Raw genomic sequence first — 19,994 nt, 5'->3', positions numbered from 1 at the left:
AAGAAAGGATGGGCACATGGGACGGTTTGAAGGGAGAAAAGGGAAAAGGTAAATGTTGTAATTATAATTTTAAAAAATAAATAAAAGAAAGATCTTGCTTTAATCTTATAATAAAGGATTTACTGAAAGAAAAAATGTACAACATAAAATGATAATATTAATATATATAATTTGTCATATTTCTTTTATTATAGATTATTAGCCTATAATTATAAAAATCAAACATAATAACATATAGCACTTAAAGTCTTTATACTTTTTAAAACCCACTATTTGGAAATATACAATTAGGAGTGTACAATTCCCAAATTTTACAATGTTCTTCCCTAATTACTCTATCGCTTGCTACTGTGAATTTTTTCCTTACACTGAAACACTCAGAAAACTTATCTTAAAGTGTTTCCAATATCTACCCTAGTAATTTTTACTAATTCCTTTATTGGTCTTCTCATAATTACTAATCAAAATCTTTTTCCTTAACTTGTTCACTGTCCCCTTAAGAAATTATTAATAAATACTTATTTTTATTTACTGCACTTTAACAATGAAAAGACAGAAAAAAATATGTGCCTAGATGTGCAATAAAATAAAAAATGCTTTACTTCCTTAATGGCTCAATTCTAACAAAAAGTTCAATAGTAAACAAAGAAAAGAACCCAGCTGTGCACTGACATTGTGCTCACGGCTCAGGACAGTGCCACAGGTTTATCCTGGGGCTCTGCCGGGGCTCTCCAGTGCAGGACAGTGCCACAGGTTTATCAGTGTTGGATGTGCTGAGGCTTCACACATGCTTACTGGCATTCATGCAATACTCAAAACAGGGGCAGAACATACCAGTTGACAGAGGCAGTCCAAAGCTTTAAGGAAAAATAAAGAGAAAAGTAGTATGAGAAATTTCTAATTACGCAACAAATAACAAGTATTTCAAATTGTGCATTTAAAAAAAATTTAAAGGCCTTTTAGTTAAAAACAAAAACAAAAACAAACAAACAAACAAACAAACAAAAAACCCAGGACTTACCAAGAAGACCCTGGTGATTTTCTGAATTCTTTACTTGTATTCATACCAAACTTTTTAATTCTCATATGAAATCTCTGAAAATATACAAATAAAATATTATGTAAGTTTAAGAAACTATGACAGTAGAAGCATAACAAAGCAAAAACAAAACAAAACCCCCAAACCTAAAGTAGACACCATTTCTAATAACTCTCAGGAGAAAATAAAAGATGAGCCCAGTGGTGGTGGCACAGGCCTTTAATCCCAGCACTTGGGAGGCAGAGGCAGGAGGATCTCTGTGAGTTCGAGGCCAGCCTATACCACAGAGCAAGTTCCAGGACAGCCAGAGCTGTTACACAGAGAAACCCTGTCTCGGAAAAAAAAAAAAAAAACCAAAACAAAAACACAAACAAACAAAAAACAAAATAAAAGAAAACGAAAAGAACAGATAGGATAGTCAAAAATAATATCTGGTTTCACATAACTGTATATCCTGACTAGAAAACTAAGTATAGACATATGAAAGTTTCAAACACAGAAACAGAAATGATGAAACCGTGCCTAGCACAGTGTTTCTCAATCTGTGGGTCGCTACTCCTTTGGCAAACCTGTCTCCAAAAATATTTACATTACAATTCATAATAGCAACAAAATTATAGTTATGAAGTAGCAATGAAAATAATTTATGGTTGGGGGTCACCACAACTCAAGGAGGTGTATTAAAGGGTTGCAGCATTAGGAAAGTTGAGAAACACTGCCTAGCAGATCTTTAAAGCTATTGGATAGCAAAAAAACCTATAAAAACCAGGGTTCCAAAAGCATATAGGTTAACTCACCAATGTTAATTGTGAAGAAGTTAACAGTAAGAACATAGTGACTTACCTATGCCATGGGCTTCCTATGGTGTTAAATATTTTTCATTCATATTTACATTTTAATATTGATATTTAATGTTTTCAATAAACTTATGATTTTGTTATCTCCACTTTACCAAGAAGCAATTCAGTAAGTATTAAGTTATATAAAATCCACATAATGAAATGCTATGATTCAACTATTGACTCTAATCTACACTTATTTGAAACACCAAAGAATATTTAATACAATGTTAATTTATGAGTATTGTACAGGCTAACAGAAAAAAGTCCAGTTGCGCAGAAATTGTGTAACAGTAGGAATCTTGATGATGTTTTCCTTTTTTGTTTTTATTTTTCTGCTTATTTTAATATAAATAACAATGTCAAAAACTCCTTAAATTAATCTGAATATTTGAATAATCTGAGTAAAGTTATTCAGATTAACTTAAGTGTAAAGTTAATTTAAAATGGAAAGTGTCAAGTTTAGAAAAAATTTATATAATGATTTCAGGAAAATAGATTATAAAGTTAGAGATAAAGAGGGTGAGAGTCAAAGCGAATTACAGGTAAAAGGAAAATACAACACAGTAGACACACATATAAGAGGGCTAGAAAAGACAGCAGTCAATTAAAGGCATATATGTGTGTATACCTGCATACACACACATTTGGAGCATAGAATGAAAATTACAGAATTATTATATGAATGAGATTGGAATACATTTTCAAAAAATCTCAAAGACATCATAGGTCAACAAATAGAGAATGCTACAGATACTTTTATTATCCCACAGTTGCCAGTTACTTCAATGCAGGGGTTTAGAAAACATAAGCTAGTCTTTCTCAAGAAATCTATATATCCGGGCTGTGGTGGTACGCCCCTTTAATCCCAGCCCTTGGGGGACAGAGACAGGCAGATTGGAGTCCAAGGTCAGTCTTGTCTACATATTAAGTTCCAGGACAGCCAAGGTTATACAGAGAAACTCTGTTTCAATAAGCAAAACAAAACAAAAAACAAAAAGGAGAAATCTATATAAATGCCATATAAAAAGTAACAGAAAGATGTTCCCTGCTCATGGATTGGTAGAATTAACATAGTAAAAATGGCCACCTTATCCAAAGCAATGTACAGACTCAATACAAATCCCATCAAAATACCAACACAATTCTTTACAGACTTTGACAGAAGTCTCAACTTCATCTGGAAAAATAAAAAAACCAAAATAGCTAAGACAATATCTGTAGAATGAAAGATCTTCTGGAGGTATCTCTATCTCTGATCTCAGGCTGGGCTGCACAGCAACAGTAATAAAAACTGTGTAGTACTGGCACAGACCCAGAAACAACCCACACACCCCCATGGGACACTTGATTTTGACAAAAAGTTAAATCATTAAATGGGGGAAAAGATAGCATCTTCAACACATGGTGCTGGTCTAACTGGATATCAACATGAAGAAAAATGCAAATAGAATCCTATTTATCATTTTGCAAAAAACTCAAGTCAAAGTGAGTCAAAGACCTTAACATAAAACTGGACACACTAAATCTATTAGAAGAAAAGGTGGGGAAAAGCCTTGAACCCATTGGCACATGAGACAACTTCCTGAATGGAACTCCAACAGCCCAGGCTCTAAGATCAACAATTAATAAATGGGATCTTGTGAATCTGAAAAGCTTCTGTAAGGCAAAGGACTTTGTCAATAGAACAAAATGGCAGCCTATAGATTGGGGAAAGATCACCAATCCTACATCCAACAAAGGGCTAATATACAAAATATATAAAGAATTCAAGAAATTAAACACCACCAACCAAATAATCCAATTAAGAAATAGAGTACAGAGCTAAACAGAGAATTCTTAACAGAGAAATATCAAATGACTGAGAAACACTTAAGGAAACGCTCAATGTCTTTAGTCACCAGGGAAATGCAAATCAAAATGACTCTAAGATTCCATCTTACATCGGAATGGCTAAGATAAAAAACTCAAGTGACAGCACATGCTGGCAAGGATGTGGAGACAGGGCAACCACTCCTCCATTTTCTGGTGGGAGTGCGAACTTGTACAACCTCTTTAGAAACCAATCTGGTGGTTTCTCAGAAAATTGAGAATAGCTCTACCTCAAGACCCAGCTATACTACTCCTCGGCATATACCTGAAAGACATTCCTCCATACCACATAGGTACTTGTGCTCAACAATGTTCATAATAGCTTTACTCATAATAGCTAGAAACTGGAAATAACCCAGATGTCCCTTGACTGAAAATGGATAAGAAATACTGTACATTTACACAATGGAATGCTAGTAAGCTATTAAAAACAAGGAAATCATGAAATGTGCAGACAAATGGATGGAACTAGAAAAGATCATCCTGAGTGAGGTAACCCAAACCCACAAAGATGCATATGGTATGTACTTACTCATTAGCAGATATTAACCATATAGTAGAGGATAACCATACAACAATTCACAGACCCAAAGAAGCTAAATAACAAGGAAGGCCCAAGGGCGGATGCTTCAGCCTCACTGAGAAGGGGAAATAGGATAGACAGGGAAGTGGATGGAGACAGGGACCAGAGTAGAAGAGGGAGTTGGGAAGGAAATGAGAGTGGGGGATCAGATCTGGGGAGTCTGGGCGCAGGAGGCCAGAGGGCTTGGAGAGAGAAGAGAAACCAAGAGAGGGGTGGAGGTGGGGTGTCTCTGAGGCAAGCTGGAGACCTACAACAGGGGAGGCTCCTGGGAATATATGTAGGCAATGGGTAGCTTGGTTGTCATGTGGGTCCCCTAGTATGGGGCCAGGGGGCTGTCTATGACATGGACTTTGTTGCCTGTTTTTGCTTTTCTTTTCTTTTCTTTTTTTTTTCTTTTCTTTTTTTTTTAAATTTTTATCATTTTCAGCTGGTGGGGCTGCTTTGCCAGGCCTTAGTGGGAGATGATGCACTCAGTCCTGATGGGACTTGATGTGCCGGGGTAGTTTGGGTGGTGGGGATCCCTGTTTCTGAGGAGTAGGGAAGGGTAGATGGGGGAAGAGCGGGGCGGGTGGGACCAGGAGAGGAGGGTAGGGGCTTACAATCAGGATGCAAAATGAACAACAACAAAGCAACAGAAAAAAAATGATGAAGCTGGGCGACACAACAAAAACTATCCTTAAAACAGCAACTCTGAAGTTAGCCCAGAGTGAGAACTGGCATGTCGACTGTAAGTGGAGTAGTAACAGAGCAAGAAGCTGAAAGAAAAAGAGCCCTGCTTAGTAGAGTGATAGATTTCTAAGAAATCTACTTCTTTTTTCCCCTTATATTAAAACTATGAGCCAGGCAAAGTGATACACTCCTACAATCCCATGATTTGAGTGTGAGGCAGAGGCATCATGTAGGTAAGCCTGGGCTACAAAGAAAGACCTTGCCCCACCATCCCCCACCCCATGTTGGGAAACAGAACAAATACACAAAATCAACACAAAGAAGATGCAGGTGCAGTATAAAAATTTTAAAGTAAGAGTCTGTAAGTGAAACCTGCAGAATATTGATAAACATGTGAAAAGTTAGCACGGGAGCTCAGCCTTCTTAAACTTCTTCCATCGGATTTATAGACACGTGTCATGTCCCAGTTTCCTTCTAAACTCAATCCGTGGTGCTGTGTGGAGTCACTGTGGCTCTCATGCACTTGGTACCTGTGCTACCGAATCAGGGCCTGGTTGGCAGGAGTACCCATGGTTGGAGCACTAAGAGAAGTTCTAATTCTTTATAGCTGGGATAGTAAAAAAAAAAAAAAAAAGCTTATTTTAAAGATTTATGGATTTGGTTATAGACTACTCCAATAAATACAGCCACTAGCATAATAAATATAATGACATGAGCTCTCCCATTTTTCAATGCATATGGTGTTTAGTTTGTATTATATAGCAGTCTACTAAGTTAGAATAGCATGATGCTGTTTCAACAACCTTGGTGTATAAAATCCCAAAAACCAGCAAGAAAAAAATGAATTTGGCCAATTCAAGGTTGCTACATCAGCTCAATTTGTACAAAGTGTACTACCAGCAATCAAGTTCTGCCTGGACTCTAAAGAAGCTTGGCATCATGAAATGAGGGGACTGGGTCACAGTCTGGCTCTTTATATGACTGTTTATTCCCTGGGGTTATTGCACTACATGATTAACATTGTGCTGCAATTACAGAAAGCTAAGGCCAACAGGAACCTCATCCTGGGTAAAAAGTGATGCTATCTGATATCCTCCTGTAGCAGCCCCCACCTTGTAGGATGCTATCCAATACTCCATCCTCCTGTAGCAGCCCCCACCTTGTAGGACGCTATCCAATGCTCCACCCTCCTGTAGCAGCCCCCACCTTGTAGGACGCTATCCAATGCTCCACCCTCCTGTAGCAGCCCCCACCTTGTAGGATGCTATCCAATACTCCACCCTCCTGTAGCAGCCCCCACCTTGTAGGACGCTATCCAATGCTCCACCCTCCTGTAGCAGCCCCCACCTTGTAGGATGCTATCCAATACTCCACCCTCCTGTAGCAGCCCCCACCTTGTAGGATGCTATCCAATACTCCACCCTCCTGTAGCAGCCCCCACCTTGTAGGACGCTATCCAATGCTCCACCCTCCTGTAGCAGCCCCCACCTTGTAGGACGCTATCCAATGCTCCACCCTCCTGTAGCAGCCCCCACCTTGTAGGACGCTATCCAATACTCCACCCTCCTGTAGCAGCCCCCACCTTGTAGGACGCTATCCAATACTCCACCCTCCTGTAGCAGCCCCCACCTTGTAGGATGCTATCCAATGCTCCACCCTCCTGTAGCAGCCCCCACCTTGTAGGACGCTATCCAATGCTCCACCCTCCTGTAGCAGCCCCCACCTTGTAGGACGCTATCCAATGCTCCACCCTCCTGTAGCAGCCCCCACCTTGTAGGACGCTATCCAATGCTCCACCCTCCTGTAGCAGCCCCCACCTTGTAGGATGCTATCCAATGCTCCATCCTCCTGTAGCAGCCCCCACCTTGTAGGATGCTATCCAATGCTCCATCCTCCTGTAGCAGCCCCCACCTTGTAGGATGCTATCCAATGCTCCACCCTCCTGTAGCAGCCCCTACCTTGTAGGACGCTATCCAATGCTCCACCCTCCTGTAGCAGCCCCCACCTTGTAGGATGCTATCCAATGCTCCACCCTCCTGTAGCAGCCCCCACCTTGTAGGATGCTATCCAATGCTCCATCCTCCTGTAGCAGCCCCCACCTTGTAGGACGCTATCCAATGCTCCACCCTCCTGTAGCAGCCCCCACCTTGTAGGACGCTATCCAATGCTCCACCCTCCTGTAGCAGCCCCCACCTTGTAGGACGCTATCCAATGCTCCACCCTCCTGTAGCAGCCCCCACCTTGTAGGACGCTATCCAATGCTCCACCCTCCTGTAGCAGCCCCCACCTTGTAGGATGCTATCCAATGCTCCACCCTCCTGTAGCAGCCCCCACCTTGTAGGATGCTATCCAATGCTCCATCCTCCTGTAGCAGCCCCCACCTTGTAGGATGCTATCCAATGCTCCACCCTCCTGTAGCAGCCCCTACCTTGTAGGACGCTATCCAATGCTCCACCCTCCTGTAGCAGCCCCCACCTTGTAGGATGCTATCCAATGCTCCACCCTCCTGTAGCAGCCCCCACCTTGTAGGATGCTATCCAATGCTCCATCCTCCTGTAGCAGCCCCCACCTTGTAGGATGCTATCCAATGCTCCACCCTCCTGTAGCAGCCCCCACCTTGTTGGATCCCATTTTTATCTTGTTGTACTAACTTGTTCCAAATTCTCCCACCTTTCTCTATGCTTTCTTCCTAATATGGAAACAGAAATGCCATACCTGTACTCTGTCGTCATCAAGTTCACTAGAATACCTATTCTACTTTAAATGTTTTTCAGAAGGTCACTAAACTTGAAATTCTGGAATTATTTTTACTTGAAGCCTCCCTTGATTTCTGAGACCATTATCTCTTGTTCTAATCAGTTTTTTCCACGTTCCTTTCTTGCTTTTCCCTGGATTCAGCCTGCCCTTAAACTACTGATGTTTGCTAGTGTAACAGCCTTAGCCTTCTGGAGGACCACCTTTTTAGCCTGGCCCGTCAATAAGCTACCCAAACCCAAGGCCTTTCCCCAGGATGTATTCTCAGCTCTATCCTCTGTGGTTTCCCAGACACATATAATCCATCAGATATCTAAATAAGCAGACAGTAGGCATTTTAGGTGAAAAAAAAAAACCCTTCCAAATAAAATTTGAATATAACTTTCAAATTAGTAGAGGACCAAATAAAAATACATCTTCCAGCAGCGCGCGCGCGCGCACACACACACACACACACACACACACACACACACACACACACACGCCAAACAAATTACAGAAGGAAAAGAAGGATATACTCAGAGATAGACGTAGTAAAAAAAAAAACAAAACTAAAATAATGGGGATCAAGTGTATAATGCCACACATGAACAAATCAGATATAACTATATTTCTCACTAAATATTATGAGACATAATATAAGAGTAAAAATCCATTTATATACCTAAAATATGAGGACACAAAAAGAGTTAAATGGAACTCCTCAAATATAAGAAAGCAGAAATTTTGTCTAGCTGTGTTAATATCAAGTGCAGTAGAGTTAAGGACAAAGCCTCTCTTTAGTGCTAAGGTCTTGCATAAGAAAATTATAGGATACAATTCTAAACTTACAGGCACCAAACAACAGCATCAAAGACACCCAGCAGTTTCAGGGAGCCACACAAAGAAAGGACATGACAATCACAAGTCTACCTTCTGCACTACCAGATTAAATGAAAGAACGAAATCCCTAGAGAACTGGACACGCTTGCGTTCACGCACAGTTAGAACGTCTATCGTAGATACGGAGCGTGTGCAACCCAGCACTCAGCATCAGATGCACTTCTCATGCACATTCAAAACCTTTATTTTAAAAATAAAGCTATAGTAATTGAAAGAATTGCAACCCTGGAACAGACAAACAGCCCAATGAAATAGGTTAGGAAATGCGGAGGTTCACAGAAGGAGTAATCTCTGCAATACTAAGTATCACAAGGTGAACTGAGAACTAGGTATTTACAGGATAAAATGAGACATATACCTATACACATACATGTGTCTGTGCCTACGTGTGTGTGTGTGTGTGTGTGTGCGCATGTGTGTGTGTGTATGTGTGTGTGTGTATGTGTGTGTGTAATGACAATATCAACAATGGGTAGAGGTGTAGCTTGGTGACAGAAATGTTTCCCTAGCCTGCACAAGTTCTGGGCTCAGTCGTTAGAACTGTAAATAAATAAAGTTCATACAGTCTCACTGTGGCTAGTCAGATCTGCCTTGACCTGCTTTGAGTTCACTAAAAAGCAAGTGAAGTATAGGAGGAAGGACAGAAATCAGCACAGGACAGTGTTAACTCAAGGAGGCAGTAAAGTAAACAGGAAGGACATGGAGAGGCTCAGCTGGGCGTGCCTTTCCTTTTTAAAAGGATAAGTTGCAAGGAAGAGATTTTGTGCCAGTGTAGGTTAGGATTCAGTAGCCTGAGTGGTCAGAGGACATCGTCCTGAGACTACAGCTCTGATGAGCTCACTGAAGGTACAGGCAATCCTTGGCTTTCAAGAAAATATAGCGATACTGATTAGACCTTTGTATTGAGCACAGATGCCTTGTTTTTTCCTTATGTCTAATCGCTTCTTACATAAAAATGAAGCTCAGAAAAAGTGACAGCAGCCACACATGAGTGAGTGCTAAATAACATCACCCATAGCTAGAGTGATGCATGCATCTATGCATGTGTGCACATGTGTATACATATATAAATATACACATAAAGAGACAGATGGAGAACAGAGCGAGGCTATTTTCACTGTCACACATAAAATAATATTTAAAAATATATACACACATATGAATATGAGAAAGTCATGAAAAATATCACATCAATAGTAAGTTGTAAAGAACCTTTTAAAAGTGATTTATAGTATTTTAAGTTTTCTGTTACCAAGTTCCTAAAGTTTGACACATTACATAATTAAATTAAACTTAACCTCTTCATCTGTCATTGATGCAACACTCCGGAGGGACACTTTGTGAGATGTTCTTCCACTATTAAAAAAATGGAAAGTAGCATTAATTCAGACGACATTTAGAATAATTATAACTCGGATTAATATTTTGTGAGCAAATATATTATAAGCAAATGAGATCAGAAAAAGAGTACAAAATGTTTTGTAAATGACTACTCCTGAGGGTTTAGGCAATTTGTACTCATTAATTAATATATCCATTCAACAAAGAACTTAAAATCTGTGAAGGCCAGGACCTTGTGGTGGGCTTCGAGTTAGCTATATTTGCCAAAATCTACAATGGCTCCTGGAACCTAACAGCCAAATCCAATATATATCTGTGAAATGAGTACATAGATAAGCAACATGTTATATAATGACTTGAATAAACTAGGATGTCGTATGGCATATAAGGGAAAAAAATCCAAAGTTGACATTTCCCTTCAGGGCCCCAACATTCAGCAAGCAAGAAAGACACATAAAGTTAATTTACATATTATACCACATTTAATAAGTATTGAAATAACTGAAAATCTACATATTTTATACTGTAGAAGCCATATAGGAAAATAAATATGCTTAGAGGAGCTATATGTAAATATATATGTACTACAATGATGCAAAATTAAATTAGGCAACACGGATAAAATACAAGATCCTATGAAAACACACCAAGAAGAAGCTCAGTTTGTCTAAGAGGCTCTTGGGAACATCTGAGAACTGATATTAATCCTGAGTATAACGGGGTAAAAGTGTGCTGGCTGGCTTAGAGTTAAGGTATATACCACAAGCACAACCAGGTAAGGAAGTATGAGATGTACATGTGACCAGGGAAATTGAGATTCATTTATGGGTTGTTATTCTAATTAATAAAAGAATTTAAAACAGACTAGGAAGCACAAGGACATTTTTATTAAAATCTTGAGATAAAAACAAGGTAGGCAAGCTGTACATGTGGGTGGCCATCAGGAGGAGGGGGCTGGAGGAGAGAAAGAGGAAAATCGCCATTTTCAGTTTGGATCCAAGAAAGTCACAGCTTGAGCAGTGGAAGTGAGCAAGAGGCTGGATGGAGAAGGTAGGGGAGCTTCAGAGGTATAGTGAGGACGCCAGGGTGCCAGGGAAAGGCAGCAGCTTGGGCTTTGGCCAGTATCCAAAATGAAAAGAAGGGATGGAAGGAAGGAAATGGAAAGAAGGAAAAGAAGGGATAACGCATTAGAGCTGAGGAAAGCAGGCGGGGTTGGCAGGCCGTAAAACAGGTGCACTCTAAAGAGCTGCAAGTGAGAGAGGCTTTTGGGAAGGGTGATGTCATTGAGTGATAATTCTTCCTCTCTCCAGCATGTTTCCAGGTGAATCTGCCTTCCTGAGGGGTGGCCTCCTGACCAGGTGACTGACAGGGCCAACTGGATTAACTCTTAAGGAACAAGCCAATAATATGCAATGTGCTAGGCTTTAAAAGTTATTCCCTTTATTCTTCAAAAATTTATGTATTTATACAATGAAATATGATCATAAACTCTACTTTCCTCCTACAAGTCTCTTTGTATCCCTGAAAATGCTTTCTTCCAACTTCATGTCTCCTTTCTTTTTTATAATCCATGGAGTCCTAGTAGTGCTACCTGTTTATGTTATGTGTAGAGGGGCAAAGCTTTGGAGCTGATCATAATGTCATGTCTCTACCTGGGACCAGAGGCAGAATTCACATTCTACTCCTCTGATCAGAAGTCAGGAACTCTCCTTTAATGTGTCTCAAAGCCTACCCTGGCCCCTACCCCCTGCCCCTGTCCCCTGTCCCCTGCCCCCCTGGCCCCTACCCCCTGGCCCCTACCCTCTGCCCCTTGGCCCCTGGCCTCTGCGCCCTGCCCCCTGGCCCCTGCCCCCTGGCCCCTGACCTCTTTCAGATGATATTTTCAATTCTAAGGAACAGTTAAGCTGAGTTTACCAGTGTTTTCAGAGAGAAATAGGACTCCGCATGGCAGGACCTACTGTGTTTGCTGTATGTGTGATTAATGCTATAGGTTTTGCAGAAAGGCATGCATCTCACTGACTTATTGTGTGCTTCTTTGGGGCCATCTTCATCCAGAGCTTCAGTTTCTTCCTCCTACAAAGAAAGATGCAGTGCGAGGGTCAGTCAGAGGCGCAGGGCAGGAAGGAACGTCCTCCAAAGAGCCAAAGTCCCTAATGCAACTTGCATGAAACTTAGGCATGTGAAGGTAAGCTGGTATAGTAAGTCCTTTAAAAGTTCAATTACTCTACACATTCAGGTCCGTCTTCTCTTTTAAGATAGAAGGCATCTTAGTATCATTTGTATCCACAGAGACCAATCTGTCTGATTTGTTCTATTTTAACCCTTAACCTTAATCAACCAAATTAATGGAAAGGGAAGTATACCTATAGTTCAGGAAGACAAACAAGAAGATCTGGAAATGTCTGGGTCCACGTGGAAGGCAAGAGAAAGTATACCATGAAAACAGAGTGGGAAAAGAGAGGGTGATGGGCCAAAAATACATTTTGCTTCGGACACAAATCAGAATCCAGATAAATTTACAAAAACTCCAAGTATGTCTTTATTCAAGTGTAACAGAAATTTAACATTTCAATTAAACTCATGCTACTGGCAGGTGTCAGAACAAGAAAATGGAGAGGTGCCTTAAAACTTTAATAGTTTCAGTTTAAAAATGTGTTTATACCTCAAAAACATCGGATTCTTCTTCCAGTTCTTCTAAAGAAGCTTCTTCGTCTACGTTGAAAAAATATAATTAACATAAGATGACTAAAGTACCCACAGTAACAAGTGGAATTGTAGCAAATTACCCCACTCCCTTCTGTTTCAGCTCTGGTTTCACATGCAAGTCTATGAATATTTGGTTCCCAATGCACCTTGGATCTTATTTCCTGTGCCTGTCTTCCCATGGGGAGTCCCCACTAGAGAAGCGCTGAAGGAGAGAGAGGAGGCAAAGAGTCAGCGCCCAGACATGAGACTAGAGACTGCTTTCTGGTGAGGTCTCTGTCAAGTCCCACAGAAGGGAAGTCGCCAGCCTAGCAACTTTAATTCAAACACCCAATGGATGAGCAGCACCTGTGTGAGGACACAGACATTGCAGGAATGGTAAAAGACAAAACAAAACAAAGCGAAGCTACCAGGGAATTTTGACCAAAAGTATCTGACACCAGGGATAAGAACTTGTATAAATAACTATTTTCACTCCCCATCCCCTGTATTTTGCTACCTTCTTCGTTTGCTATTGAATTTGAGTTTTCCAACTATATTACTGTTTTTGGTTTATTTCTTTGTTATTTTGAGATGAAATCTCTCTACATAGCCAAGGCTGCCCTCGAACTCACTACATAGACCAGGATGGCCTCACTTTCACAGATTAAAGATACGTGACACCATCCATGACTATGTTACTAGTGTTTATATCATTTTATGTGTTCCATAATTGTAACCCACTGCTATTTTTAAATAGTATTCAAGCCACCTTTTCTTTCAAAGTTGATTTCTCTTTCATTCATTTTTATTCTTCCATTAACCAAAATTCAGTACTGAAATATCTTAATATTTCATACCTAATAATATTTTGCACTTTATTCTAAACCCTAAACTTCAATTAGTACTTATTGGTCAAGAAGATGTTTAAATTTGTTTTTAAATTTCTTAAATATGAATACTAATTATAGGAAAAGCACAAATCTTTGCTGACATTTGAAATCATCACCATCATCATCATTATTATCAAAATCATCATTTATTTTGCTGCTGGGGATCTACCCAGGGCCTTATCTATACTAGGTAAGCTGTCTACCTCTGAGCCACACCGTTAGTGCATGTGGAATAAAGTACAAAAGGCAATTTTCGAGATCTAAAAATTTTCCATTAGGTTATTTTATACATAAAATATTAACAAATTACAATATAGTGTGTAACACATATCTTATATGTTAATGGTATATCTTTATACATAATGTCTCCAAGGCATAGTCCTATTAAATAAATTAATATTATTGTAATAATGATACTGATAGATCACAATACAACTTAATATATGATGCTATACAATAATAAGAAATGAGCACAGAGAAAAATTAAAAGTAGAAGCAGGATCACACGGAAATACGTAATAGTTAGATACAGACATGAGGAAAGCAAGACCGTGAGGAGACAGATCTGAAACTGATAGGAAATTCCAGCATCTACTCAACGAGTTTAGTGAACTTCAAGACTTTACTTGAGGATGTAAAGAAATACACTGATATAAACTCACCACCTGAGGAGACAGGTTAAGTAGAAAAAAATATCTAGTTTGGCTATCTGTTTTATGAAGGGCAATTTAAGAAGAATAATCAAATCATTCCACATTAAAAAGAGATTAAAATATGTTTTATGCACTGCCATACTAACACACTGGTCTAATCATATTAATATCCCACCACAATGACATTCAGAGAGACTGACCTGAACAGAGATACATTGGGGCTTGTGATATAGCTCAATATGTAGATGACTTGTAAATCTATTTAACTATTGGTATATATTTGTATTTCCATGTTTCTAGGTTCTATTTAAAGAATATAATAGTCCATGAAAGGGTTATGAAAACCTAATTACACCAATAATAATCCCTCAACAACAACCGGATTGTGTGGGCACTTGTGAGAGTGTGTAAGATCACATCCCCCACCCCAGACCACTTCAGCGGGGAACATGCCCAGTGATTTGGGTATGCATTAAAGTTGGAGAGATAAACTTAGAAACGTGCTCCTGTAGCACTGAGGACACTGCTTTTGTTTTAAAGGAGAAAACAGCCAGAGAAAGGAGATGAAATGAGACTGCCCAACAGAATCTCTGAAGATTTAAAAAAATAATGTGCTCTTCAATTTTAAAGAAATGTAAACTCACTTAAACAAACATACCATTTTCTTCCAAAAATATGTTCAGCCCATTCACAATTTCTTGCCTGTTTCTTAACTTGTCATTCATCTCTATGACCTAAATTAGAAAACAAAATATCTAAGAGAAAGCTCTTTAAAATCAAGTAAGTCTAGCTTTAATGATCACTTGGATTTCTAGTTATTAAGCATCACCATATAAATACTACCCACAACATTGCATTTGAATGTTTAAGTCCCTTATTATTAAAGAACTATTTCATTTAAAGAATAGCCATGAAGTTTAGGTTGGCTTCCGAAGGACTGCCAGCACAAATTCAGCTTAAAATTAATATATTTTTATCATTCATTTTCTTAAGTATTTATTCATCCTGATCATAGTCCCCTCATTCCTTCTCTCTTGGTCCTACCCTCCCACCCTCTCCCTACCCGACTCCCTTTCTCCTGAGAAAAGAGGAGCCACCCCCCACAACCCACCCTGGTACATCAAGTTGCATTAACACAAAGTACATCCTTTTCCACTGAGGCCTGACAAGGCAGCTCAGCTACAGGAAAGTGACCCAAAAGCAGGTAAGAGAAGCCATGTCAGAGAAAGTGGAGTATGGCATGGCTTCCCTTGCCTGTGTAGCCCTTGAGCGGGTCTGATGCGCTAAGGATCTCTTTGTAAGTTAGCAGGAGCTGAGGAGAGGCCCCTCCCCGACTCATCTTGTGTCAGGACCTGCAGAACCTAATGGAAAATCCTGCTGGATGCTGACAGCCTCAGTGATTCTCATGTTTTCTGTATCCACACAGCCTCTAACCCTTTTTGTTTGGATACCTCAAACTCTCTAAAATTTCAAGCTTAACTTCCCCAATAATTTGGCTAAAGTGTCCTCAATCTTTGTGTTTTAAATTTTCGCTCTTTTCTCACTGTCAGTAGAAAACAAGCCTTCCCCAGTCATTAAAGGCCAAGGCCTTTCCTGACCAGGGCAGTGCTGACGGCTACAGCCTAGTCTCTGCCAGAACCACTCCTTGCACTCACCACATACTTGCACACACTCTTGTCCCTATCCCTCAACTCTTTTCTTTCCCTACCCCTCCACACCCCTGGCATCACATGAAAAGTTGTCATAAATTATGTTTTGGTCCAGACCCCAGACCCCAATCTGGAACTCTGGATATGATGCCTAGCAATCTGTTTTAACAAGTCCATCACGAGATGCACATTTTAAAGTTACAGGAAAAACCTGTGACTCCAAATCAATTAAATAGAGAAAAGAACCTTAGAGCAGTGCTGTCAGAGTCCAGGTTGGCTGCTAGTTTATTAGTATTCTGAAGAGTGATGGTTTTGAAGTGTACACACACACACACACACACACACACACACACACACACACACACACACACAGAGTGGGACCCAATTCCAGGGTCTAACACTCACTAGAAAAGCATCCTACCACTGAGCTTTATCTATAGCCCCATCCCTCTTTGTTTCAAACTTTTTGAAACAAGAGTCCTGCTAATTTACCCAGGATGACCTTGAACTTGCTTTGTACACAGACAGGTCTTGAATTTTCAATCTTGTCTTATCCTCCTAAGTAACTAGAGTTGTACGCCTGGCAGCCCAGGGCCAACTTAAAGTTAACTTTTAATTATTCATGCTAATGAATGTACAATGCTGTTGACAATTTCAAGTATTTTCCTTTGGCTCTGCAGTAAACTGGCTTCTTTGTTTCACTAAGGATAAAATCGACAGGAGATATGGAGTATACCGTAATTTGTGTGAGCTCAAGTCATTAATCATCTGTACTTCCATTTACTTATTGTACAGCTGGCTCAATAACTTCATAAATTCTTTTTAGTGGCTATGACTCTATGGACATAGTCTTTCCTTGGGTATTTAATTCCTTTCTTTGGAGGGGATGGGTTTGTTGGGGATCAAATCCAGAGTATTGATCCTCTGTTGGAGCTAGCCAAATGCTCTGTAGCTGAGCCCCATTCTCAGTGTTTGTGTCTCACAAGGGTTTTCTTTTGCAATTAGGACTTTCAAGAGTTAAACTGTCTTTTATGTGGAAACCTTAACCTGAACTTACTTTAAGGGCTCTCACTCCCCTCTCCCACCTTTTAAGAGACTGGGGGTGGGGGGGTGGGGGTGGTGAGTGGGGGTGGATCTAGCAAAAAATTCGATGAAAAACACTTTATACAGTTATAGAAATGTTTCCTGTGGAGGTATGAGTTCCAATGACAGCAACCTAAGTCATAAAATTTGTGTAAAATCACAACTAAGTAATCAAGGAATCCCAGCACTCGGGAGGCAGAGGCGTGTGGATCAGCACTCGGGAGGAAGAGGCATGTGGATCTGAGTCTGAGGCCATACCGAAAAAGAAAAAAAAAATTAAAAAATAAAGGAAAACAACGATTTGTCCATCTGAATTTACACTTATCACTATGTAAATAAGCTAAAACTCCATAGGCCTGCCTACACCACTCCTGGCTTCTGCTTTGGCGAAGTACTTGTACAAAAGGGGCCTGCAGGCCTCACCTCCATAAGGCCTCCGTGTGATATCACTTAGAAATAACACATGTGGACACCAACAGTGCTCTGGGAAAATGACATTTAAAAGTCTTTCGTTTCTCGAGCTTAGGACATGGATGCCTAGTGGATGAATGAGTAATTTAGGACCTTTCTCTTGATAGTTCCACCCTGTCCTTAACACCCTAGGTCTCCCAACCCACAGCCGTTACCTCCATCCGGGGAGCCAAAGCCCCTCCGTCGCTGCTTGCTTCAGCCATGTTATCCAGGGCGCATGCGCGCGCGCGGGTGTTGCTGGGATTGAGGAGGGCTCAGGGGGCTAGGGAAAGCTCTTGAAGGTAGGCTACAACCAGCAGAGCCAAGAGTCCAGAATAAAACTTAGATGACCTCACCATGAACCCACCCCCATGAAAAAGCAGGCAGCTCACACACCCTGCTGTTTCAAAATCGTCAGAAAGAAGTTGTGTACCCATTTCCTCAAAAAAGCATTCGTCAAAGTGGTATCAAGAAATGTCTTGTATTACTCCGATTACCAAACACGTGTACTGTGGGCACCCCCGTCCCAAGGCCCTTTAGACTTATTTTTCACGGCAAATCATGTTAAGAACACTCAGCCTCGGGATTAGTATTGATAGTATTTCTAGTGCCAAACTCATGCTCAAATGAGAAATACCAAAATGAGTGTTTCCACTCAAGAGACTGTGGTAGAACCAGTCTGACTCACTGAGAATAAATCAAACTGTTTTTGTTTAGGGCTGGTATGCATGTATGTACAATTTCTTCCTGTTTCTTGGTACCCTGTTAACCCTCAATTTGTCCAATTGAAGACTGGAAGATGGCTCTAAGGTAAGGAGGGGCACTTTGTGTGCAAGGGACGACTATCTGAGTTCTGATCCCCAGCATTCCTGCCTCAACACAAACAACATGGAAAGTTTAAAAGATGGATTGAGTGTGAGTCTGTAAACCTAGCAGTGGCCAGGCAGCCAGGCAGAACAGTGAGATCAGTGTTCAGCGAGAGAGCCTGTTGGAAGAGGTCAATGCAGAGAGCAATGCCACAGAATACTACCCTCAACACACACACACACACACACACACACACACACACACACACACACACACACATCAGTAAATGCCTCAAATTTACAAAGTGAGTTAGAGTTGTGTGTTGATGGTAGCAATCTCTGGGTTATAGGAAACATAACTTTCCTAAGCAAACAGGAATAGCTCCAGGTATTATAATCCGTTTGTACATAGAAAAATTAAGAATGTGTGGATGACCCATGAGACCTGTAGACAGTGTGTGGAGACACCATACCCACTACAACAGGTTTTACTTTATACAACAAATGCACTTATTAAACAAATTGTGCCCTAATTTTTGGTCAAGTACTGGAACATTGACATGGTTTGTGAAGTAATATATGTGAGAAAAAAAGCTTGTAATCTAATTTTTCTGTTAAAAATGTTTACCTTCCCATGTATATTCCCTGACAGAATTTGGCCCTAAAGCTAAAAAAATTATATTGGAGAGGCAGCATTACCTTTTTTTTTTTTTTTTTGGTCATATTCTCATTCCCTACTTCCCCATCCTACTTTATGATTTTTAATTAATTTATTTTTATTCTATGTACATTGGTGTTGTGCCTGCACGTATGTCTGTGTGAGGGTATCAGATCCCCTGAAACTGGAATTACAGATGGTTGTAAGCTGCCATGTTGGTGCTGGGAATTGAACCTGGGTCCTTTGGAAGGACAGCCAGTGTTCTTAACCTCTGAGCAATCTCTCCAACCCCCCCCATCCTACTTTGAAACTGGACTGAGCACTCCTCTCTAGAGTTCAGCTGAGCTGTCATGGGTAAAGTCTCTCTAAACAGTTGACTGGCTTAATAAAGCACCCAAGAGCAGACGTGTTGTCTACTGTGGAGCCTAGAACTTACAAACTTAGTCTGAAGGCTGGAAATGAGAACAAAATCAATACCACATATTATTTATTTATACATATTTTACACATTTTAAAACTTTTTCCAGTATATAAATGAGCTAGTGAAGCATCATTTATAGAATAATCACTTTTATACATGATAATACAAAAATAGTTTAAGAACCACATCAATTGCCACAGTAACTAGTTGTCATAAGCTTGATCATGGAGTTCCTGGAAGATGGGTTAAATGATGAAAAAATGGGCGACCATGAACACACCCTTTAATCTCATTTCCAAACTCCTCCTTCATTCTATAGATAAGATCTTGAACATCCTCTTTTGGTAAGTACATGGGTAGCTGTCTAGACAGACGGACTGCCTCTCCCTGTGAAAAGAAAAGTCATATTTCATCATGATATATCCTGAAAAAGAAACACATTATCCTAGCAAGATAAAAACTGGTTTTCATTCACTCAAAATCAACAATGCTGCAGATTCTGGAGATAAAGTGGTGGGCAATGGAATACAAAAAATGTTTCAATGGAGTGTTTTATTTAACACTGATGAAACAAAAAATTTTGAGAACAATACACACACAATTAATTAGGCAAGAGCAGGGATTGCACTTACTCAAAGAGATGACATTTAGGCCTTTCAAATAATATGCAAAGGTCATGAGCAAATAGAGCATTTCAGAGAATGGAATGTTCTGTATGGG

The 19,994-nt window shown here is 40.1% G+C and overlaps 2 protein-coding genes across 5 annotated transcripts in view; both read right to left on the bottom strand.

Moving 5' to 3' along the window:
- The window catches only part of LOC311595946 (uncharacterized protein), a 37,986-nt gene extending 20,356 nt beyond the window's left edge, over positions 1-17,630 (bottom strand). For both annotated transcript variants that reach the window (XM_084779044.1, XM_084779045.1), the window contains exons 1-7: positions 17,566-17,630; positions 14,866-14,941; positions 12,642-12,691; positions 12,000-12,052; positions 9,937-9,994; positions 1,022-1,095; positions 835-857 (exon numbers count right to left, since the gene is read on the bottom strand). In XM_084779044.1, the coding sequence (XP_084635170.1) occupies positions 835-857; positions 1,022-1,095; positions 9,937-9,994; positions 12,000-12,052; positions 12,642-12,691; positions 14,866-14,941; positions 17,566-17,613 (382 nt within the window). In that variant the 5' untranslated portion in view covers positions 17,614-17,630. The remainder of the gene's footprint in view (positions 1-834; positions 858-1,021; positions 1,096-9,936; positions 9,995-11,999; positions 12,053-12,641; positions 12,692-14,865; positions 14,942-17,565) is intronic.
- Positions 17,631-19,312: 1,682 nt separating this feature from the next.
- The window catches only part of PMS1 (PMS1 homolog 1, mismatch repair system component), a 94,694-nt gene continuing 94,012 nt past the window's right edge, over positions 19,313-19,994 (bottom strand). For all 3 annotated transcript variants that reach the window (XM_084780752.1, XM_084780754.1, XM_084780753.1), the window contains one exon: positions 19,313-19,661. In XM_084780752.1, the coding sequence (XP_084636878.1) occupies positions 19,497-19,661 (165 nt within the window). In that variant the 3' untranslated portion in view covers positions 19,313-19,496. The remainder of the gene's footprint in view (positions 19,662-19,994) is intronic.

Source organism: Acomys minous, assembly GCF_964271855.1.
Source record: "Acomys minous genome assembly, chromosome: 4".
In the NCBI taxonomy this organism is placed as follows: domain Eukaryota; kingdom Metazoa; phylum Chordata; class Mammalia; order Rodentia; family Muridae; genus Acomys; species Acomys minous.
This window is presented reverse-complemented; position numbering and strand designations above follow the sequence as displayed.